Source organism: Lathyrus oleraceus, chromosome 2, assembly GCF_024323335.1.
Source record: "Lathyrus oleraceus cultivar Zhongwan6 chromosome 2, CAAS_Psat_ZW6_1.0, whole genome shotgun sequence".
Lineage (NCBI taxonomy): Eukaryota > Viridiplantae > Streptophyta > Magnoliopsida > Fabales > Fabaceae > Lathyrus > Lathyrus oleraceus.
The window spans coordinates 36287705-36311935 of NC_066580.1; the positions used below are offsets into that span (position 1 = coordinate 36287705).

At 34.9% G+C, this 24231-nt stretch overlaps 2 protein-coding genes and 1 long non-coding RNA gene across 5 annotated transcripts; 1 reads left to right on the forward strand and 2 right to left on the reverse strand.

Moving 5' to 3' along the window:
- Positions 1 to 328: 328 nt before the first annotated feature.
- Positions 329 to 2251, forward strand: LOC127117910 (uncharacterized). The gene is made up of 3 exons (XM_051048037.1): positions 329 to 922; positions 1734 to 1849; positions 1932 to 2251. The coding sequence occupies exons 1-3, from the start codon at positions 644 to 646 to the stop codon at positions 2035 to 2037; spliced, it is 501 nt and encodes a 166-aa protein (XP_050903994.1). The 5' UTR covers positions 329 to 643; the 3' UTR covers positions 2038 to 2251.
- A 199-nt stretch (positions 2252 to 2450) lies between these two features.
- LOC127117911 (uncharacterized) lies at positions 2451 to 3247 on the reverse strand. The gene is made up of 2 exons (XR_007802056.1): positions 3078 to 3247; positions 2451 to 2876 (listed from the first exon to the last, which is right to left on the reverse strand). It is a non-coding gene; the product is annotated as an uncharacterized LOC127117911 (long non-coding RNA).
- A 16253-nt stretch (positions 3248 to 19500) lies between these two features.
- LOC127117912 (adenylate kinase isoenzyme 6 homolog) lies at positions 19501 to 21075 on the reverse strand. 3 transcript variants are annotated; one of them, XM_051048039.1, is made up of 4 exons: positions 20911 to 21075; positions 20343 to 20530; positions 19867 to 20012; positions 19501 to 19764 (listed from the first exon to the last, which is right to left on the reverse strand). In XM_051048039.1, exons 2-4 carry the CDS (start codon positions 20526 to 20528, stop codon positions 19584 to 19586), a joined length of 513 nt encoding a protein of 170 aa, XP_050903996.1. In that variant the 5' UTR covers positions 20529 to 20530; positions 20911 to 21075; the 3' UTR covers positions 19501 to 19583. The 3 variants fall into 3 exon arrangements, with proteins under 3 accessions (XP_050903996.1, XP_050903998.1, XP_050903997.1); XM_051048041.1 differs by having other exon boundaries at positions 20343 to 20540; positions 20911 to 21064; XM_051048040.1 differs by having other exon boundaries at positions 20343 to 20583; positions 20911 to 21049.
- Between the last annotated feature and the right edge of the window lie 3156 nt (positions 21076 to 24231).

A 24231-nucleotide genomic window follows, 5' to 3' on the forward strand; every position in this document is an offset into this window, starting at 1 on the left:
GATATGTAAATCGATGTGGAAGATGAAAACTTTGTTGAAAGCGATGAAGTTCAATCACACGCTCAAAGAAAACAACCAAGAGGCACATTACCTTGCTAGGGTTTGTGTGACGAATAACAACAACTCTAAGAAGCAGGTGAATGTTGTTGGCCTAAGGTCTATGTGTAACTGGTTCCGTTGTTTCCTTTTTATATATATATATATTACACAAAGAAAATCAAAATAAAATGTAGATTTTTTTTTAACTTTTTGCAATAAAAAGAACATATTTTATTGTCATTTTAAATTGGTTTGTGAAATATCTTAAATTATTTATCAAAGAAAAAAAACCTAAAATAAAATAATAAATAATTAACCAGCTTCATCCAATCTTTTCTTGATAAACCCATAAACCCAAGTAGTGATAAGTTAAACTTGAAGCATCATGATATTGAAAAATTCCAATCGAGGATTGAAAGTTTGAAAAAAATCAAGAAAGAATAACGATCGTTTTTTTATTGATTTGAATTGTCCTCATTTGCCTTAAACTCTTGCCATGCAGCTTAACTGTTTGATAAAATGCTTCAAACAATTATCCTAAATTATACTTAGCTTCATTTTCAGTTATCAGTGCATTGTTTTGTTGAGTTGTGCCTTTGCAAGAATGCTCTTCAGGAGGTTATATTCTAGTACCAAACTTCAGTATCTCAGTCTGAGGTGTTTTTCATCTGCAACTCCTTCTCTTGTACTTAAACATGGTGATGTTTTGAAAAAATCAAGGGTTTTTACTAAGGAAGATGTCCTTCAGTACTCCATGGTGAGTCGTGATTCTAATCCTTTGCATACTGATTCCACTGCTGCTCAAAATGTCGGGTTTGAAGGTCCACTCGTACATGGGATGCTTGTTGCTTCACTTTTTCCTCATATCATCTCATCACATTTTGTAAGTTCCATGCTAAACTTCTCTTTTACTTTTCATAACACTGTTAGAAATGATATAGCCCTGTTTGGATAAACAACTTAACTATGCGCTTATAACATAACTGCTTATCTTATACGTCTTAATACATAAGCTAATTTTATAAGAGAGGATAAAATAAAGACAAATTGTTTTCCCATAAGCTATAAACTGGTTTCTTATACTATTCTAGAGAGCTTCAAAAAATAAACTGAAAACAACCTATGTACATGCTTTAAGTAGTTTTCATAAAATGTGAAATTGTAAATGAGTTTACACCGGCGTCTTATGAAAACTCGTGATATTTACACATAAGTATTCTTTATAACTGTAACATCAAAATATTGGATTCGCATTACGTCTATGTAAAACTGGTTTACACTTGTAGTACATATTCCAATTTTCTCAATGTCAATTAGCATGATTTTTACTACTTGTCAAATAGCGTAGCCGAATATAAACAAATCACTATTGTTCCGTAATACAATGATTAGGACAAAGTGTTGTTTAATAACAACTATAGTGGCACTATAGTATCTTAGTGTTGAAGAATTCGAACAAACCACTATTTTCTGCAATACGCATTTGACAATACTGCTACTTTTATGATGGTCATGAAAATATACATACATAGATAAAAGACTTCATATTCAATTGTTTAACTAATAAATGTGAATTGAGGCACGGCAATAACGTGTGGTCTTTCAATCTAGTTCTTTGATAACAACTTTCATAAAAAAATTTCCTTTTCTTCTCTGACCCTTTAACTTTCATAATATTATGGATAATTGTGTAGCCTGCAGCTGTGTATGTGTCTCAAACCTTAAAATTTAAGTTACCAGTCTATATTGGAGATCAGATTGTTGGTGAAGTAGAAGCAACTAATCTAAGAGAAAATAAAAATCGATATCTGTAAGTATTGAAATTACTGTCTTCTGCGTTTTGAATTGATAATCATGTTGTTTCTACTCAAGTGTTTGTCATTGTTATTCAGTGCAAAGTTTAAGACAAGGTGCTTCAAGAATGGAGAAATTCTTGTCATTGAAGGTGAAGCATTGGCTTTGTTACCAACCCTTGATTATAAAGCAGTGGAAGTATAAGAAGCAGTAGAAGCTACTCACATCACAATTCCATACTGTTAATCAAGAATGCCTTTTCATGGGCGATATTAGATATACCGGTAATCTGTTTGTAAACCTCAAACCAAAAGAAAAATAGCTGCCACCAAAAAGTTTTAGCTCTTTGTGATTCTGATGCAATGGATAATGACTCATGCTTGATTATTTAATGTCCATTTGGTCATGTTTTGCAATAGCTCACTTATTTCTATATAACTCTGAATCAAATGGTAACTGATCAATTTTTGGGCATTTTGTACCCTTTAACACTGATGGTTTTGGAATAAAAGATTACTGTAACAGCAAGGTTTACTTTAGTTTCGTGTAGGTTGCGGATACTCACCCAAACCCTCCTTTTTCCTCTCCCCCATTGACAATAGTTTTCAACCACCTCATAACAAAGTTTGAATATTTTATAGTTGAATCCACCATTACAAAGTCAATAGAAATCAACAAGATATTTTATGTCAATTCTAATAGCTGAAGTTATACCAAAAAGTTGGTGAAGATCAAAACCAAGATAACCCTCACAAGTGAATGGTATATCTAAAAGGTAGAAGAAATGGAAGAACTGCCACTTTCTTTGGGAACAGGTGCCGGAGCTGGTGGAAGATGGTCGGAAACATCAACAGCAACCTTCACCCCTTGCTAACAGTAATCTCCTCCACTTAAGAAGTAATAGGTCTTCGCCTCCGTCAACCGGAAAACGTCTCGTCCGGTGCCTCTTGATATGTTCTTGATGAATCCTGTATCTAGGCATTTTTCATAGCTTGTTTGGTTCACCTCTAACACATTGAAACTGTGTCTATTATATCCAAAGTCTTGCAAAGTATATAAGAAAACAAGTCAGTCATGGTGAAAAGAAAAGAAAATACTAGCAATGGTGTCACATAGCCTTCATTGGAAGCTTGAGTGAATCATCAATTTAGTTCCTAAAATTGTAGGATCGAAAAAATTTGATCTTTGAAATTGATGAAATTGACATGAAATTTGATCTTTAAAATAAGAGAAAGAAAACTTACATAACCAATCATGAACAAGAAATTGTTCATTCAATGAGCAGGTACCCATCTAAATTTACTTCCTCAAGCTCAGATTTTGCTATGTTCCACATCATAGTCATCATTATCATCACATCAACATATTTTTGTTAAAACTTCAAAACTCCAGGGTTTTTTTTTCAGTCACAGCCTCTATTTTTTTCTTACAATTATAAAGACTATAGATATTTATATATATTTGTAAAGTAAATTTGTGTGTTGAAGTGTCAACTCTAAAAATAAAAATAAACAATCGTTCCTTTCTATAAACTTTTACTTCCTCCATTTTTTATTATAAGTAAATTTTGATTTTATTTATTTATTGAATAACTAATAAATATGGTTGATATAAAGACTAAATAAGAAATCAAGGGAATATGTTTTTTTTTATATTACACTATAAATTTCTCTGTTTCATGATAATAATAATAATGTAACTTTCAAAAAAAATATTGACTTTTTTAATTTTATTATAATATAAGAATTAAAGATTCTTAAAAAGAAATATATACAAACTTTTCATCTTCCACATTTCAAATCTAAAATATTTAAATTTTATTTTCATTTTATCTTTTGTATAAGATATTATATTTTCCCATGAAAAATGGTGCCTTTTATTTATTTAGAATCACAAACACTAAATAAATCAATTAAATAATATATTTTATATAAATAATTTATAATGTTATTCATAAATAAATTTAAAAATATTTTAAATTGCTTTTAGTCTAAAATATTTTAATATATTATAAAATTATAATAGTCTTTGACATAATATTTCTTTTAGTCTTATTTTCCCCCACATTTTTGTTAAGGAAAGATAAAAAATAGAAATATTTATAAATAATTTATAATGTTATTCATAAATAAATTTAAAGTATATAAATAATTAAAAATATTTTTAACAGTTTAGTCTAAAATATTTTAATTAATATAAAAGTATAATAATCTTTGATCTTAAATTCGTAGACTATGTTTGGATTGATGAAACATAACAGAACGGAGCGGAATATATCAGAGCAGAATGAAATATAGATTTCACTCCATTGTTTGGTTATTTTATTAAAAATATATCATTTCATCACATACACCCTAAATTGAATGGAACAAAAAACGGGGAATTCGGGGAATTGGATGAAATGGATCTATCATGTTTCATTCCATTCCATCCATTATTTGCAAATCCAAACGATGGAATCACATTAGTTACCACTTCACTCAATTTCATTACATTCCATACCACCAATCCAAACATACCCTTAAATCATCATGAAGACTTGCACCAAATTAGATGGAGGATTGTGATGGATCAATGTTTCGTGATTCTGTATATACCACATATTTGCTAACATATATGTGCACCTGTTTCTTTCTCGATAAATATGAGGGGTCTTGACCCTCCAATTCATACTCAACAAACTTCTAATATTGTCAACAAGACTCCATCCAGACACATTGTCATTCCCACTTTTTTATCATTCTTCTGGTCATTTTTAAACCTTCCAATAAACCCCAAAGTTCAATAACATATGTTGTCGTTGAACCAAGAGATTTTGAATATCTGCATATCCCCTGACCATCTTCACCTTGCAATAAAACTCCACACCCAACCGTATGTATTGAGACAAATCCACCCATGCTCCGGTGGATTCCTACACAACACTTTGTTGCGCATTTTTTGTTGAAACCGTGGTGTTGTTATACATGTACAATCCTTGTAGTTACTATCATGTATTCTTTTATTCCTCCACAACCACAGAATATAACAAGTTGTGGCCCATGTTTGCATCTCATTCAATCTCTTTATTCCTCTCAATGTGCTTTGTTAGATTAATATCAACCCATTTCTCTCTAGTAAGAAGAAACAAAGTGCTCAAATGATTGACTTTTACTAAGTGTTGTCACACTATAGATGCAAGAGGGTGATCCTTCAACAAATGTAAGTGTTTCTTCCATATGATTACAATGATTACAGTAAGGGCTCTTCATCAACCAAGTTGTTATCCTGTCATTAGTTAATAATCTGTTATGCAGAGTACGCTAAAATACTCTAATTCTTTGAGTCGTTTCCATTCTCCACGCCTTTCTCCATATCACCCAAGCTTTGATGAGAATCCCACCATTTATCTTTCCAGAAGTTGATGTTTTTCCCATCTCCAATGGCCCATGTTAGGTGCTTATTTAGAGAAGCCCGCATTTTGGTCTAAAAAAATCTATTTTACTTCCATTCCAAAGCATGTTCATTCTTACTGACGAAACACACTACATGATAAAATAACTCATCTCTACAGGCATGCTCACTTCATCCATAACATTTTTTAAACTACACCTCCTTCTAGCATACGCCTTAGCAAGATCAACTTTAATCGTATAAAATTCCACCTTGCTTCTCATTCTTGCCATGGTGTGAAGCTAGTTTGGTACGGAGAAACAATATTGTCTATAATGACCTTTATTGAAGAAAATAGGTAAAAGTTGTTATGTTTTATTCATCAGCCTCAGGTTGGTTTATATAGTGGAGATACAGTTATTACACTTGATTCTTTCCTTAATGGAGAATAAAGAAAAATAAAAGGAGTATTAAAGGAAACAATAAAATCGGAAATAAAATATTTTCCAACACCCCCCTCAAGTTAAGGCATAGATATCTATCATGCCCAACTTGTCTATCAAATGCTCAAACGTAGGTCTTTCCAAATTTTTGGTTTAAAATCAAAGTTATGGCATGTGAAACAAGGTGACATGAGTGTAATTGCTTATTAAAATGAGTTGTTGACTCTGTGTCAAGAGTTGGATCTATGTTATAATGACAATTTGAGGTGTATAGAAGATAGTGTTCTGTTTCTCAAGAGGCAAGAAAAAGATCGTGTATTCATGTTTCTCTATGGGCTCAATAACGACCTTGATGAGGTAAGAGGTAGAGTTTTAGGAAAAATACCATTGCCAACTCTTCGTGAAACTTTTGTAGAAATGAGAAGGGACGAGGCAGGACAAGGAATTATGATGGAAAAGACACCACGAAGCTCTGAATCTGAAGGCTCAACTTTGGCTACTAGGAACCTTGACGAGGGAAAAAGACCTGACAAAGTTCCTTGGTGTGATCACTGCAAGCGTGAATGACATACGCGTGAAACTTGTTGGAAGCTCAAAGACAAACCTCCTAACTAAAATAAGAAAGGTGGTCATGCATTTCAGGCTAGTAATTCTTATCAAGGGCATCAATCCCCTTTGAATCGGCTTCCACTCACAATGGAACAAATAGACAAACTGTACAAATTCCTCGAGTCTCCAACCCCTTCTTACTATATAGCAACAAAAGGTAATTATACATTTCTCAATGTCAATCCCATTCATACTTGGATAGTAGATTCAGGTGCCTCTGATCACATGATAGATGAATCTACTTTGTTCTCTTCGTATAGTCCATGTGCAGGTAATGAAAAAATAAAAATCGCAGATGGATTCTTTTCAGCCATTGTAAGTAAAGGGTCGGTTGTGTTGACTCCAGTGTTAACTCTTAAAAATGTCCTTCATGTTCCAAATTTATCATGTAATTTAATGTCCATCAGTAAATTAGCCCAAGATATAAATTGTCAAATTAATTTTTTTTACTTTTACTATGTCTTTCAGGATTTGAACTTGGGGAAGATGATTGTTCGTGCTAAAGAGAGTGGAGAACTTTACTACCTTGACATTGGATCTTCATCACAACTACCTTCAAAAACAATAAGCTCCTGTTTTGAGTCTTTTGCTGTTTTGAGTAATAAAGATGACAACATTATGGTATGGCATTTAAGATTAGGTCATCCTAGTTTTTGTTACTTAAAACACTTGTTTCCTAAGTTATTTCATAATAAGAACTTTTCTTCCTTTAAGTGTGAAGCATGTGAATTTGCAAAGCATCATCATTCTCAATTTTCAATACAACCATATAAATCATCAAACCTTTTTTCTATTATTCACAGTGATGTTTGGGGCCCTAACCGTACAAGTACACTCTCTCTCAAAAAATGGTTTATCATATTTATAGATGGCCATACAAGAGTTTGTTGGGTGTACTTGTTAAAGGGGAAATCATATGTTTGTCAGGCTGTAAAGAAGTCTTTAGAAGTGATAATGGCAAAGAATATTTTACCACTACCATGGATGATTTTTTTTCTAAAAAATTATATTGTACATCAAAGTTCATGTCCTAATACTCCTCAATAAAATGGAGTTTTCAAAAGGAAAAATAGACATTTATTGGAGGTTGCTAGAGCTCTACTTTTTTCTGAATAAAGTACCAAATTATTTATGGGGCAAAGCTATCTTAATAATTACGTATTTAATTAACATAATACCCTCCAAAATTCTCAATTTTCAAACTCCAATTAATGTCTTCAAAGAATATTTTCCTAGTACTCGTGTTATAACTAATTTGACTTTAAAAATCTTTGGTTGCACAACCTTTGTTCATGAACATAAAAATGTTGGAAAACTTGAGTCACATGTTATAAAATGTGTCTTTGTTGGATACTCCACAACCCAAAAAGGATATAAATGTTTAGATCCAAAAAAACAAGAAAATCGTTGTCACTATGGATGTTACATTCTTTTAAAATAAACCTTTTTTTATGACCCTCAACTTCATGGGGGAGATAAAGGAATACTTGTTTCAAATTGAGGACATGAGTTTGTAAAATAATTTATCTTTGCATGTACCACAAAATTCTGAGACTTTTACATCTGCACCAACAAAAAATGGTCATGATTCTTTTTCAAGTTTGAAAATCTGAGAATGTTAGAAGATGAGTCCATATATGAGTTCAACATCAAATTTCGTGACATAGCCAACAACTCTTTTGCTATAAGAAAAATGATGTTTGAAGAAAAGCTGGTTAGAAAGATTCTCAGAACCCTACCTCAGAAGTTGGACATGAAGGTGATAGCTATTGAGGAAGCTCAAGACTTAAGCACCTTGAAGGTAGACAAACTCATTGGCTCCCTTATGACCTTTGAAGTTGTTATAAATGTAAGATAAGAAAAGAAGAACAAAGGTGTTGCTTTTGTATCCAAAATTCAAAAGGATGTAGATCAAGGTAATAAGGACACTGAAGAAAACATGTAAGATGTTGCAGCTTATATTCGGAAAAGGTTCGGCAATTACTTAAGAAGACTGGATAGAAAATGGAGGGAAAATTTTCAAAACATCAGGTATGACATGGGTCCCAAGTGCAAGGGCATAAAAGAAGACAAAGGCAAGGGAGTTAGATGTTTTGAATGTGAAGGCTTTTATCATATCAAAGTTGAATTCCCTACTTTTATAAATAATCTTAAAAGGGGATTGTTTCTCATTTGGTCTAAGTCTGATGATGAAAGTGAAGATGAAATAGCTAATAAAGTGATGGCTTTTACTAGGAAATATGACTTTTGCAGTGAGGCTAGTGATGAAGATATGCCAGTAGAAGAACTTGCTGAAATTTATAGAGAGTTGCTCACTGAATGGAAGGAATGTTACATGAGAGAAGAGAAACAAAAGAAGACCATAAGTTCTCTACTCATGGAAAAGGAGAAACTTGGCATAAAATCATTGCAAGTCTGGAGGAGGAAGTCACATTGTTAAAGTATAAACTAGACAATATGACAAGATATGTTCGTATGTTGAACAATGGTTCAGATATGTTAGATGAGATCTTGGAGAATGGGGAGAAGAAGGCTATGGGTTTTGACTACAGTTCCATGAACAACAATGTCAAAGTTTCTACTAAGAAGTTTGTTACAACTGAAAAGAAAATTGAGTTTCTGATGAAGGACAATATGTCTCAACATCCTATTCAACATGTGCACCTCATCATACTGGATACAAGAAATCTTCTAAGAGATGTCATCATTGTGGTAGATATGGTTGCATAAGACCCTTTTGTTATAAATTGTATGGTTATCCTCAGTTATATAGTCAGCCAAGGCCTAGAACGATGAGAGGGAAGAAAACTCTTGCTAAGAAGGTGTGAAATCCCAAAGAAACTACTGTAGCACCTCAAAGTTGCACCCCCATTCATTCATTCATTTCATTTTAGGTCATTGACATTACATTAACATTGCATAGCACATTGCATCTTATCGGTCAAGGCTGGCATCCAGAGGATTCATCTATGAAAGAGACCAAGCATTTCTTTGAAAAGAAGCCACATGAGTATTATAGAGAGATTACATGAATCAAGGTTCATTTTGAAGCAATTTGACCAAGTGTTAGAGGCTCAAAGTCACAGTGCAGTTTCAGGTCATCTGGGGCCCATACAAGTCAACTAAAAGTCAACTGAGGGATAGGAGGTGGAGAAATGGTTTGAGACACTTCAATCATGTCCAAAAGAGTTTTATTCATCATGTCAAACATTTATCTTGAAAGATTTGAAGCCAGATCAAAAGTTTCCAAAAATGGAAAATGACCTGTAATTTCAAGTTTCCAAAAATGGCAAGTTTTTAGACCAACTTCAACTTGACTTTCCAACATCAAAGAAGCTTAAAATTAAATTTTTTCTAACAAGAAAGTTGAAGATCTCTCTCTCCCATTTCCAAAAAGTCCAAGATCATGAATTTATGATGAATGGTTAACGAGTTATGATCAAATCATTGCCAAGTGTGCTTGAAACTTCAAAATGCCATATCTTTTGAACCAAGACTCCAATTTGGGTGCCTCTTTTTGCATTATGCTCCTCATGAAATATATTTTCCAAATCATTCATTACATGGCATGAAATTCATTCACACAACCATTTGCTCATGCATGCTATTTTTGAAGGGAAATTGCCAAAATCAAAATTGGTTGATCACATGAATATAATTCCATTTCCAATGTGTGCATGGGCTGATCTTGAGTGAATTTGGGCCCTCTTTTGTTACTGTTCACGTAGGATTTCCATGCATGAGGTGAAATTATCAATTTGTGCATACACCTTATATCTTCCTAATCTCCATTAGCTTTGGCCTAATCATGTTTTCAAATTAATTAACAGATGGTATAAAAGCCTAATTGCAACTGTCTTGGTCATTACACAAGTTTCAGATCTAGAAATTCCTCTTCACTCTCAATTTTCTCTTCATTGATTTTCCATAATTCCACACACAACACCCTAATTTTCTTGCATAATCATGAACATGGAGTGTTGTTGAGCAAGATTCAACGTGTGTTTGGTGGATTTTGCCTCAAATTCGTGCATACCACAAGCTTGAAGGTGTTAATGGAAACTCAAAATTGAGCTGGATTCAAGTCTTCTCACAAGTCATTTCTTGCATCAAACTTCCTTGGAGCTCAAAGCAAGTGAAACTGGACATTGCCAAGCCTTGGATACACGGTTTTAGCCAACTGCTCTTCAAACAAGGTGAGTTTCGACTTTCTTTTTTCTTCATTATTTTGCCATGATAGTGTAGATCTCATGTTGCTGATGATTCTGGTATAAATTTCGTGTGAAATGATGTACTATTGCATGAGATATGCTTGATTAAAGTTTTGTGCATCAAGATGTTCTCGCTCGATTCTTTAAATCCATGGCTTGTTTGTCTGTAATTTTGATTGATCTGGAACCTACGTTGCAAGAGCTTTCTATTGATGTCATTTTTATGGAAATCTGGAAAAAAAATTGTTCATGACACTGTTCATCCACCGTCTTCATGAAGAAGACGGTGGTTTCCACCGTATGCCTGGCCGTGCACCGCCCTGCCTGTACAGGCTAGGGTTTTCTGGTTCGTCCATGATTTGGTTACTGTAGAAGTGCCTTGTATGTGTAGCTCGCGCGCTCGATTCTTGCTTGCAGCGCTTATTTTTTAATTCATGTCCTTGTCATCTGCTTGCATGGCATGCTGGTGTCAAAACCATTGGTTCACGCTCCCTTGACCAGTCCACCTAGGCCTTGACCTGCTGATGTAAGCGCCACATAGATTTAATGAAACGGAGCGTTTTGAGGCGCACGGTTCGAATCCGGCTTCATGCATTGCCATTTTCTTCAATTCATTTTTATATTTTTCATGTTACTTCAATTTTTATTTCATTTTCTCCATGCTACTTCAAAAAATTCTAAAAAATAGTATAATGATCCAATTAATTCCCAACTTTTTTCTACATGATCCTTGAGATGTCTAGAATTTTATGGTGTGGTTTTTAGGATTTTATCATTTCTGGAATTTGAATTGTGTTAGACTGATTGAACATGTATGCTTTTGTGACCTTGCTTCATTCATCCTATCATAAAATGCTCATACATGATCCAAATGCCATGAAATTTTGCATGATGATTCTTAACATGTTGATGGATTTGTGTGATTTTATTTGGCATTTTTTGCTGTTGTCTTCACTGTTTGGGACACATGTACTTTAGGTGTGACAATTTGTGTCACACAATTGGATGTCTAGCTTGTGCATTTTTGTATCCATGTCAATTGAACTCTGATGATTCTGATTTTTGATATGATGATTGTGTTTGATGTGTTAAATGCTCATAAAAATTTCCAGAATTGTTTGAGTCTTTTCTGTTTTAATATGGAATTTTGATTCTTGATGATCATTTGCATGCTTTGAAATTGCCTTTGCCTTCTCATGCTCATGAAATGATTTTGCTTAATGCTTTTGGTTTGGTCCTTTTTAGGACATGTTCTTATTTGATTAAATGTGATTCATGTTGAGTTTTAGCTTCTGTTTTGACTTTTTACCCCACCTTTGACCCTAGCCTTTGAGCTAGTGGTTTGTTCTCATCCTTTGGACTTTGTGTTTCAAGTTTCAAGCATTTAGCCACATTGGTTGATATGATCTCATCACTTGAGATACAAGTTATTTTGGTTGACTAACCTTGCTGTTTTGTAGGTCTTGTGGATGATAAACCAATTTAGTTTGCTTGCATTTTATGCCTTGCATTGACATTGTCTGATGATTGGTTGTCTCACTGTTGGACTTTCTGATTGTTTTGTCTGAATACTATACTGATTGTTTGGTTGTTTACACAGGTACATTAGCTGCTTTAAGTTCATTATTTGAACTTTGCTTTGCTTGTGGTTGGCATACCACCCAGGTAATGACCTCTGACTTCATGTAGTCTGGAAGACCTGCTATCTTTGGCAGGCACCTGTCTGAAGCCCTCCTTAAAAGGCAATGTTTGTGCTTGTTTATCTTTGTGCCTTGCATTTCAAGTCCTCCTAAGTGAATAGGCAATTGGCAGATAGAAGGGATGTGCAATCCATCCCCTGCTATTCAGTTGAGTCATTCATCTTGCTCGCACTACGTGCTGATGCATTTTGAATAAACACCCAAGATCATTGTATATCGAGTCAGTCATGTGGAGTAGAGTTCCTCATTCTGGACTTCCAGTTTGTGTTTGTGTGTTTGCTTTGACGTCTCAGCGTCTTCTTTCAGCGTTTTGTTTCGGCGTGCGTTAGCCGAGCTACGAGTGCTCTGATTCTTCTCGGGTTAGAGAAGATATGTATGCATAGGATGCGATGTCCTAGCGAGCACGTTTCCCATGTCCCCGAACTACGTCGACTCTGATGTTTGTGTCTGACAAACTACGTAGGCCCGGGAGGCGACGTCCTACCGAGTCCTCTTCCTCCGTCTTTCATCTGTGTTTCCTTCCAGTTTGTGCAGTTTTGAGCAGTTATTTAGCAACCTTTCTTCTATTCTTTCTGAGCGTGGATCTCGTCGAGTACGACGGATGCGTAGGGGTGCTAATACCTTCCCTTCGCATAACCGACTCCGGATCCTATCAATCTCTGGTCGCGAGACCATTTCCTTTCCAGGTTTACTTCGAGCGTTTCCTTTCCCTCCTTTGGGATAAATAACGCACGGTGGCGGCTCTGTTTCTTTTCCCGCCGGTTTTTCGCGTAATGCGACAACTATCACTTGTCTGATGGATCTTGTCTCTGATAGATTATCCTCAAAAGAAGATTGGTTCCTTGATAGTGGTTGTACCATGCATATGTCTGGGAAAAAGGGCAATCTTGAAAAGTTGAGACCCCGTCTTAAAAGCTTTGTAACTTTTAGAGATGGAACTAGGAGAAGAATCAATGGAATAGGAAAATTGATTAATTAGGATTCACGTTCTCTTGAAGATGTTCTGTTAGATGAAGGATTGAATACTAATATGGTCAGCATAAGTCAATTGTGTGATCAAGGTTTACCTGTAAATTTAAACAAGGAAGAATGTATTATCACCAACAAGGATCATGAAATGGTGATGAAAGGTCCTAAGTCCAAAAACAACTGTTATTTATGGATCCCTCTATGCACATCATGTGTGACACGAGATCAAAACCTGTTTAACGAAACAGTTGAGGAACTTCCAAAGCTGAATTCTGAAGAAAGTTAAGGTTGTGAAGAAAAGACCTTGATGTCCCACAAGATGCTCCAACATATTGCCATCTCTAATGTGTTAGAGTCAGTACAAGTGGAAAGCTTGTGTGAAATAAATGAAACACCCAGTATGAAGAATGATCAAGAATAATGTGTTTATGACTCAGTATGAGATAATATGTCAGACAAGATGTTGGAACATTTTGTTCAACAATTGATGTCTGATGTTGAGTCATGTCCCAATATTTTTCATGGAAGTCAAGCAAAGCTACTTCAAGTTTCAGAAACTAATAAGGATAAAATGTCATGGGTGGATACTAGTGGCCACAAAAGTAAAGTCAAGAGGTCATTTACTAGTGAGGGGCATGCAAAGGTTCTCTCTCTTAATGTTAGCTCATCACATATAATAAGAAAAATCTATTTAAATTCAAACGCTTATTATATGCTCCCAACTCTCACGCATGAACTACTCCTCGTAGACGAGTCAATAATCAAATGTTGCAAATGAGTCTGCCTCCAAGCTAATCTTAAATGTTCATGGGGACAAGATATATGGGGTTGAAACTAGGGAGAATCCTTCACAAAATAAATCTAGGGTTTCCGTATCTAGTAGCAATCGTCTACAACATGTTTTCTACAAAGTTATTCCTCCTCCGTATGGTTGCTCCTGTTGAAACCTCTAAAGAAAAGCTAAAGAATGTTGTGTAGAAAAGAAAGAAGAAATCTCAAGTAAGTTCATCTGTTCAAAAAATACCTAAACTTACTTTTGTGGAAAAAAATTAGCTGCCATGAACAAGAAAGATGAATCGCACTCTATGAAAAGTGTTAGTTCTGTTGAAACTCGAGGGGCACTTTTGGTTATACCTGATGTTGAACAAAATGTTGAAGCATTTGCTCCAACGTCTGATAAAGCGAAGGCTAAAACCACTGAACCTGTTGTAAACATGCATGTATCATCTCCTGAAATAGATGAAAGAACTTATGAGTTCAGAGATGAATATTCCAAACCAGAAGCCCAAGAATGAATGTTGAATTTAAGGATGATGACAATCTTCTTGTCACCTTTTTAACAAAATTGTTAAATAAAAAGCTTCTCCTGAACCAACTTGTTCCTTGTCGAAGAGCCTTGCTAAGTTTCTTGCTGACAAAGCTAAAGGAAACGAACAAAAGGTTGATACTCCAAAGCCTGCTATGAAGCATAATGTCCCTTCGACAAGTCATTTGAAAAAGAAGGAAGATAGTTCTTCCAAAATTGCTTTGGTGAAGAAGGATACTCCTTAGAAGGCTCATGTGAGTAAGAGGAGAATAGTTGAAAGGATTAAGCAGAAAACAGCTGAAAATGTGACTCAAAAGAGGAAAATTGTGTCATCTAATGACTTAAGGACATATGTTGAAGATGATATTCGGGATCTCATAACCACCGCTAGGAGAAATATTGATAGAAATAATGTTCCTTTGAATGTTCCTTTGGATAATTTCTCATTCCATTCTGTAGCAAATGTTCAGAAGTGAAAGTTTATGTGTCAAAGAAGAATTGATGTTAAGAGAGAGCTTGGTATTGAAGTTTTAAAATGCGAGGAGATTGTGGAATTGATAATGGTTGTTGGGTTGATGAAGATTGTCGCTGATCTTGGACCCTGTTATGAAAAATTGGTCCAAGAATTTATTATGAACCTCTCTACTGAAGTGGAAAATAAGGAAAGTCAAGATTGTACGAGAGTGTTTGTTAGAGATAAATATATTAAGTTCTCCCCAAAAGTTATCAATGTGGGATCATCTTGAAAAAACACCCTGATATTGTGAATCAAGGTGATGTTAAGAAGAAATAGGTTATGCCCTTAACCTTTTATAGGAAACTGTTTGTGGGGGCACATGTCCCAGCCATTGTGGCGGCTAAGCATCGTGGTCACACTATTGATGGAAGCCCTCTCTCATATCTAAAGCCTTGAGCAAAAATGTGTTTTCTAAGTTGATGGAAGCATCACTGGCTTTTCAATAGACTATCATTAATAGTCTAGAGATTCAGGCAGTTCAGAAGCCTCAAGTGAAGAAGAAGACACTAGAGAGAAAGTAGAATCTGGATGTGAATCTGTAAGTGAAGAGGATGAGCACAACTCTGAAGAATAAGATGTTTGTTGGTGTTAACCAGGATGTGTCAGACATCTGGTCTGACATATGGTATCTGATGTAATTGGTTGTTGTGAAAAACTATATCACTTTGTTTTTTATTGTAATTTTGACTCTTGCAGGTATTTTGTTGACTTGTAATGGTGATGTAACCATAATTTTATGAACCTAGTATTACCAAATTATTGAATATCAAGGTATGATGTTCAAACATCACGTTCAACATCCCTTATGCTTGTTCATGTATTGTGTGTATCTGCTAACACATTGACCTCTGAGTTGACTCGCTAATTTTCTGAGGAATACTTTTGTCAAATTATGGTAAAAAAATGGGAGTAAGGGTATGTAGTAGTTTGTATGTCTTCTGATTGTGAAGAACTGGTTGTTTGTATGCTCACATGCTGAAGCATCGGACCTGGCATTTAGCCCTTATGTGTGAGATGAATTATTTGTGTTAGTAGTAGCGTCTGATCTCTGACTACTAACATTGTGTACATGCATGACTAACTCATCTTGAATGATTGCATTTTTTTGGAGTATTGTGTGTAGCAAACTCATGATATTGCGTGTGTGTGTGAGCGCGCGTCGTGTAGGCAGGCGGATGGGCGAGCAGGCATGTGACTACCTCATAATTTATGAATTATGCTCTGATTTGTGTTGTTGCTACTGTATGCTTTATTGATGGATATTCTTCTGTTGTTGTTGTTTGACTAAGTATGTCTTTGATACTTAGTTGTTTTGTGCTAGAAGAGTTGTTTTGTCAAATTTTGCTAAAAGGAGAGATTGTTGGTCCTTTTGGGATTAGTTGCATTATGAAAAATAATATGAAGTTTGCTCATGCTAATTCTGGTGCAGAAGGGATACATGTTGAACAAGATGTTCCAACATGTGGAGTGCAACATCTTGTCTTTTGGGAACAGACACATGGAAATTGCAGTTAGTTCAGATTTCGTCTATCCAAGATTCTCTCCACATTAGAAAATCTGCAAGTCAAGGAGAAGAGTTGATTTCGATGTACTGGTGCAACATGCTGAACTCGATGTTCCAACATGTGTTGTTCAACATCTGACCTTTATAACAGGCCATGTTGGATGTTGTTTGATGCATTTTTTTATTGATTTTTAGTTAGATTTTGATGCAGTATTTTAGCAATGTTTTATTGATTTGTTTGACATTTTGAGATGTTCAAATCAGATTTAAATGTGATTTAAATTTGAATTTGAAATATAAACAAATCATATATATTTTTGGAGAGATTTGAGGAGCAAATCATATCCAATTGATTCAACTATTTTTTGGGCAGATAAAATGCAGATCCACGAGGAGAAAAAACCCAGAAGACATTGTTGTATAAGGAGACTCAATTCTCATTGTATGTCAAGAATTTTAGTGTGGAAGAACTAGGTTCTTTGTGTTAGGATTTGAGTCTTTGTTACTTGTATTGCAAGTTAATGCCCTAATAAGATTAGTGAGAAATCTACTATTATACACCTCTATGTTTCAGTAACTTGGCATAAAAAAATTATCTTTGTTAAGTTGTTATTTCAACATTGTTTCTTGAATTGTAAACATCAATCATGATTGCGTGATTGAGATGAAATTTGTACGTTCTCATATTTAGGGGAAGTCCTCAAATAGAAAGTCACTAGGACTAAGAGGAGACTTTTAACACCATATGATTCGTTAGTCTTAGACTTTTGTTTTTCTTCGCAATTTTTCTTTAAGTTGACAAATGAATGATTCTACCATTCAAAACATCTTGTTTAAATTCGGATTCTACTTTCTTCTTTCTACTTGTTTAACAATTCAGTATTTGCAGAAATAGATTACCGGCAGTGATCTTTTTCTCTGAGTCACCTCTTAAGATCTCACTCTACAAGTGCTTCTTAAATATCTTCTGGGACAATCACCAAAACTATCTTATGGGGAAGAATAGATGGAAAGCAGATTCAATAGTTGGCTAACCTTTTACTGCTGTGAGCCTGTGACGGCACCAATTTTTAGTTGCAGTGGATCATGGTCCAGCATTTACACGGAAAACCAGATAAAATTTGAATGCACTTTTGAGTTGTCTAATCAAAAACCCCATAACATTAATGTCAAAAATATTGAAGATTCAAACATGTGAAACCCATTACGTTTATACTTTTCATCATACCCCTATAGAGACCAGTTTCTGACCCAATCTGTCAAAGTTGCAACATTACTATCAATGCCTTCAATAGTGTTGCTTTTCAATGCAACAACTTTGTCCTCCACATAACTTTCTTTAGCCTCCTCAAGTAAAACTGTAAAGATTTCAGATTCGACATTGTCGGAAAGCTTCGGTTCTTTGTACCCTCTGTCACAAAGATGAAGAAATTTTGTACCCTCCTCAGGTAAAAACTATTCTGCAGTAATACCATTAGTGCAACTCTCTTGAACTATTCAATTGCACTTATGAAGTTAAAGCATATGAAGCCACCCCATCCAACATCACCCAACAGGATTCCTTCGACATTTTCCAATTAGATCTTTATGCAGAGACTCGACTCCATAGAAAGAAACAATTCCTTTTCCACACAATTGGATCAGCTGGAGCCAGAACATCTCTACACATAATTACCATCCCAAGACCCATCAATACCCATACCAACAAATATCAATTTCAAAACAAATATTCCAAGGAGAGATTCAGAAAGAACTCACAGCCTTGATACTGCTAGAGAACTGCAAAAAACCAGAAGCCAGATTATTTTCATTTAATCACCCTGCGCACCACTAAATTAATGCTGAGAGATATGTTGGAACGTGTCACAATATCCACAAATTGCTAAACAGTGGTACTTCTACCATCTTGATTCGCATATGCTGAACCAAACGGAATTATTGCCAGATACTTTCCACTCCTGAGATAATTCCACACGACTATATCACCACTGATCATGCTAACTCTGCAGAATCCTTCTGATTCAAACCAAAGACTCCTTTCCACCGACTCTAAACTCGCTGCTCAGAATGCTGAAGTATTGGTAAGTGAACATTCGGTTCAGCCACCATACACCAAGTTATATCAAATACTCCAGCCATATAAAATTAAGAAAAACAAACAACATGCTTAATGTCAATCATTCATCATTATATATGACTTGGAATCTAATCAACACCTCCCAGTCACAAATTTTATCCACGGACTCCTTGCTCAGGATTATTAGTCTGCCAACATATTTGTCACAAGAAACAACTCGCACTTGCCGCCACCGCAAACAGCAACTTACCAATACTAACACCACATGCACTTGGTGCATTCGGTATTTTGATGACTAAATTTTGCTTCTTCTGTTCTTCTCTTTTAAGCTAAATTAGCAAATTTGATTATTATGATTTTTCCCTTATAAGTTCTAACTAAAAGATGAATATGCATTCAAAATCTAAGACACATTTTAGACACATGATGAGTTTATGAGTTTATACTCCAACTTAAGATCTCTCTCTAAAAGTGCTTTTTAAATATCTTTTGGGACAACATAAAACTATCACCAAAACTATCTTATGGTGAAGAATGGATGGATAGCAGATTCAATAGTTGGTGAACCATTTACTGCAGTGACTGCACCAATTTTTAATTGCAGTGGATCATGGTCCAACATTTACATGGAAAGACATTCTTACTAAGGGCTTTTGTTACCTTTATAAATTGACAACATTCCTTCACGGTTACTAAATGTCACTAATGCCGCATTTACTCACGGCTAATGTTAATAAAAGGTTTTTTTGCCCATTTGAATTATACAGAATCCAAACTTAAACTGAGTGATTCGGATTGTAGAATCTAGAGGGCGTTTTTATCAATTCTAAGAGTCTCTTAGAGGTTAGGAAAAGATATCTTTCATGCCATATTCGATACCAGTATGTTTAAACCTTCCTACCCACCACAATTCACTTCATTAATGAAAAACCGGGTAAAATTTGAATGCACTTTTGAGATGTCTAATTAAAACCCATAACATTATGTCAAAAATATTGCAGATTCAAACATGTGAAACCCTGCCAATACTTTTCATCATACCCTATATAGACCAGTTTCTGACCCAATCTGTCAGAGTTGCAACATTACTATCAATGTCTTCAATTGTGTTACTTTTCAATGCAATAACTTTGTCCTCCGCGTAGCTTTCTTTAGCCTCCTCAAGTAAAACTTGAAAGATTTCAGATTCAACATTGTTGGTAAGCTTCGATTCTTTGTACCCTCTGTCACAGAGATGAAGAAAGTAAGTTAATGCTCTGAAAGGCTGAAACATACAACAGAATCACAAAACCAACATTCGACAACGGCAACATGTGCTCCCATACCTTCTGGTCAAACGGTCATACAAAATGGTGTTATCAGTCTGAAGTACAACCACGTAATCAAACCATCGCTCGGGAAAAAAATCACAGCCATGATAGTCCACAATGTTCCCTCCGTTTTCCATAACATCCTCGAGTTCATCACATACCTACAAAAACAATGAAACATATCTCATCAATGTTGTCAATCATGAATAGCAGAAAATAGTGGATTGTTAAAATTCAGCTGCGGCTAGAGTGTTACAGCGCCACTTTTTAGTTGTTATTTGACAACATTATATACTAATTAGCATATCACAGAACAATAGCAGAGTGTTCAAATTCCGCAAAGTTAAAGCGGTTAACAACACTTTACACCTAATGCACCACCAACACCAAACAATTTGAACTTAAACTCTTATACACCTAATGCACCGCCAACATCGCCAAACAAAACGATATAAAAGAACGATTTCAAGTAAATCAAATTGGTAGCTTACCAAGTCTTCATTAAGAATGTAAGAATCAAGCTCGTCATCCCAACCATCATGCAAGTTCTTCTCCTTGACCAGTTCTCCGATATTGATGTGGCGGAGTTGAGTGGCTTCAGCAAGCGCAGTTGCTGTGGTTGTCTTTCCTGTTCCTGGTGTACCGGTCACCAAAATGTTTGGCCTCTTTCCCACCATGACTACCACACACTTTCCAATTAAGTTATTGAAATAAAAAACAACTTCAAGATTGCTGCATTGTAAAGTAATCAGTTCAATTTCACATCCAAACAAATCCTTAAAAAGTATTAATCATAGTAAAAACATAAAAACGCATGAACTTTGGCATGCTAAGGTTGTTATAACAGTGGCAAAACATTAATTATTGTAAGAAACTTAATTCTCAGGTTTTTCAATTGAAATTGAACAGGTTAGCAATTCAAATCAACCAATCAATAAGCTATTTCAAAGTAAGATTAATTGAAGAAAAAAAACATATTGGGATTCATTCATAAATTTAGGGTTTCTTAAGGACAAATTGATAAAAATCGAAAAGGTAAATAGAAAGAAGAGAGCATACTATGAAGAAAAAGGAGACGGCGGCACTTTGGATTCCGGCACCGGGCGTGGGGTCGGCGGTGCTGAAGAAGAGAGATAAGAGAGATCAATTATAATTAAAGTTAGTTTACTCTCTTTTTTTCTTCATAAACTACTATTTACTTATGCGAAGCTGAATTTTGAAATTGCAATGTACACAAATTTATTTTAGAAAATTAAGGGTTTGAAAATATGAAATAATAAATATGAAATAATAAATATAAAATAATAAAAAAATTATTTAAAATTAAAAAAAAAATCTACTAAGATAGAGGATTAAAGTGATAATATATCATACAATATAAATTAAAAACTCAAAGATAATTAGTATAATATTTAAAAATATTATAAATTCATAAAATAAATATATCAAATAATTTTGTTTTGATAATATAAACTTACATTTACATGTTACAAACTAGTTAAGCTACTCTTTAAGAACATTTTTGTTGGTTTCTAGGTATATTTTGTAAAGATGTATTTTTAGTCTATATTAAATATTTTTTATATATAATTGTAATATTTAACTTTTATAATTTTATGTGGTGCTGTCAGCTTCCACTTTACAGTAGAATGGAACTGTTGGAAGAAATAATAGAATCATCATGAACATGGTGAGAATATGTTGAAAACACAAGTATCTAGTAAAGAATTATGGGGAGAAGCTGTGTTGAATGCAACATATATTTTGAATAGATGTCCGACGAAAAGGCTAAAAGGAATCATGTCAGAAGAATGTTGGTCTAGTGTCAAGCTTAGCTTAAGTCATATAAAAGTATTTGGATCTATAGCACATAGACATGTGTCTGGTCAATTGAGAAGGAAACTTGATGACAAGTCAAGTCAAATGATCCTAATAAGATATCATTCGACTGGAGGATACAAGTTGTTCAACCTAGTGAGCAAGCAAGTGGTGATCAGTAGGGACGTGATCATTGATGAGCTTAAATAATTGGATTGGATGGAAAATGTGAAGAATGATTAAGTGACAATCTTATATGAAAAACCAGCAAGTGAAGTCGAAAGAGAAGTTTGACAAGAAGAAGTCAGAGGTCAAGCAAGCACAACCAAACCTCAAAGGACAAAACACATGCCTGCGGGTTGCAAGAATGTGTGATTACATCAGATGATGTGGTCGATGATGAAGATGAGCTAGTACACTATGCTTTCTATGTAGATGTCGAAACAGACAATGGAGTTGAGGCATTGAAGGATTCGAGTGGATAAAAGCAATGGATGATGTTAGACAATAGACTTCGATCTAGAGGGGTGAACTAGTTTAAAAAATTAAACACAAAAATTATTTTGAAAAGTTTATGGCAAGCGGAAGCACCCCGAATCGAATCGTCTTATAGAACCCACTATCAAAAAGCTCAGATATGCATAATTGTAATCACGGTATGATAATGAATCATAAATTAGTCAAACACAATTAATCACACCCAGTTGAATACAAAGCAACAATGATAGACTATCTTCAGTGATCAAACACATAAAAAAGCTATTGAGACAAATTATCGAACACATAGTGTGCAATCGATATTGATTGGAAATTTATGTGGTATTGTTGATTTTAAAAATTAATCACAATCTAAAGGATTATAATCAACTCAACAACACCTCTTTCAAAATGTAATCAAAAATATTATCCTAACGAATTGATCGCACGATCGATGAATTCAACAATTTACGAATGAAAAATAAGTTTTTTTTACCAAAATAACCCATTTTTAAAAAAAATCCCAAAATAACCCTGATTTCAAAAAAAATCCAAACTACCCCACTTTTAGGAGGAGGCGCCAATTGGATTGGCTAGGGCACATGGTGCAGCCAATTCAATTGGCGCCCATGTGCATTTTTTCAAAGAAGACGCCAATTGGATTGGCACCTCAGTGTATTTTGCAAAAAAAATTGTTAAAAATAGATGTGTTGTGTGAGTCATTTTTCCACATCTCATTTCATCATTTTGCAATCATGTTTGGTGCTCGTCGCCGCTATGGAAAGGTGATTTATGCGAGAGACAAACCTCAGATGTTGATGCTCTTCTGGAACATCACTACTTTCGATCAACTGAAGAGGGAGCTGGTTCGTTGGTTAGATGGAAAAATACCAGAAGGGGGGAAAATTAGAAGTATTGAGAGACTCGACAGTATCTTTAGTTGGGTGCAAATGAAAACTGATAAGGATGCTAGGGAAATGATGTTCGGACGAGATGACATCACTTTGATTGTCGTAATCAGTTAGAAATATTCTGTTTTCAGTTTGCTTATGTTGTAATGATGTTTGATATGAACCTCGTTGTAACAAAAACTTAATGATATATAAAATTGAAGTTTACAAAAATCCAATGTTATAAAAAGATTATGACCCAGATGATGCTCCTCGATTGGGACAGTTGTTCTTATTGTGTCCTAGTTGACGACAGATACTACATAGTCTTATCATTTTATTTGTCGTATCCATTTCTTTGCTGATACGTGTGTTGTTTGGTCATCCTTTTTTCTTTCTACGCATCTCGTCGTTGTGCCAAACTATGTCACCTTCATATGGAGGTCAGTATTCCTCCATTGGTAGCACCAAGAAGCTTTTATTATAGACATTCATGACGGTGATGGCCTTGTACACATCAGATAGATGGTTGTAAGCGTCCTGGCGAGTATGTGTGCATGCTGCAATGACATGGGAGCAAGGAATGCGGAAGATCTGGAATTTTCCACAGTGGCACCAACTTCTGTTTAGTTTGACAACATAGGCTAAATTTGGTCTCCCCTCATTGTGGTCCATTGTTTCCTGAACGTTGAAATTTTGCCTATGACGGTCAAAGACTGTTACAGCGTGTGTGCTATCTTTGATGCTTTTCTCTTTCATGACTTTCATGCAACACTCACTGAATATTTTCCCAGACATTAACACTTCACTCCATCTTTTACCTCTGGTTGCGAACGTAGAAGCCAACATATAATAGGTTAATCTGACCAAGGCGGTTAGTGGCATATTTCTAATGCCTTTGAATACGTCGTTCATACATTCCACAAGGTTTGTTGTCATGTGGCCCCATCGATAGCCTCCGTCAAATGCCCTTGTCCACTGCTCTACTGGTATGTTATTCATCCATCTTCATGCATCTTCATTAGACAGTCTAATTTCATCACTGTAATATTGAAATGACGGTTGAGTTAGAGCATACCTGGCATTCACCACCTTCTTGCGAAGGTTCTTATCTTTTATTGCACGCATGAAGTTTTGTACAATATGTCTAATGCAATAGACATAGGTAGAAGGAGGATAATGTCATCTGTTGTCA

Bases quoted from the DNA above. Each gene is read 5' to 3' on its own strand.
- LOC127117910 (XM_051048037.1), top strand. From the start codon at position 644: ATGCTCTTCAGGAGGTTATATTCTAGTACCAAACTTCAGTATCTCAGT. The intron at 923-1,733 runs GTAAGTTCCATG...ATAATTGTGTAG, and splicing joins ATATCATCTCATCACATTTT to CCTGCAGCTGTGTATGTGTC. The intron at 1,850-1,931 runs GTAAGTATTGAA...ATTGTTATTCAG, and splicing joins GAAAATAAAAATCGATATCT to TGCAAAGTTTAAGACAAGGT.
- LOC127117912 (XM_051048039.1), bottom strand. From the start codon at position 20,528: ATGGTGGGAAAGAGGCCAAACATTTTGGTGACCGGTACACCAGGAACA. The intron at 20,013-20,342 runs GTAAGCTACCAA...TTGTTTTTGTAG, and splicing joins ACATTCTTAATGAAGACTTG to GTATGTGATGAACTCGAGGA. The intron at 19,765-19,866 runs GTATGGGAGCAC...TCTCTGTGACAG, and splicing joins TATGACCGTTTGACCAGAAG to AGGGTACAAAGAATCGAAGC.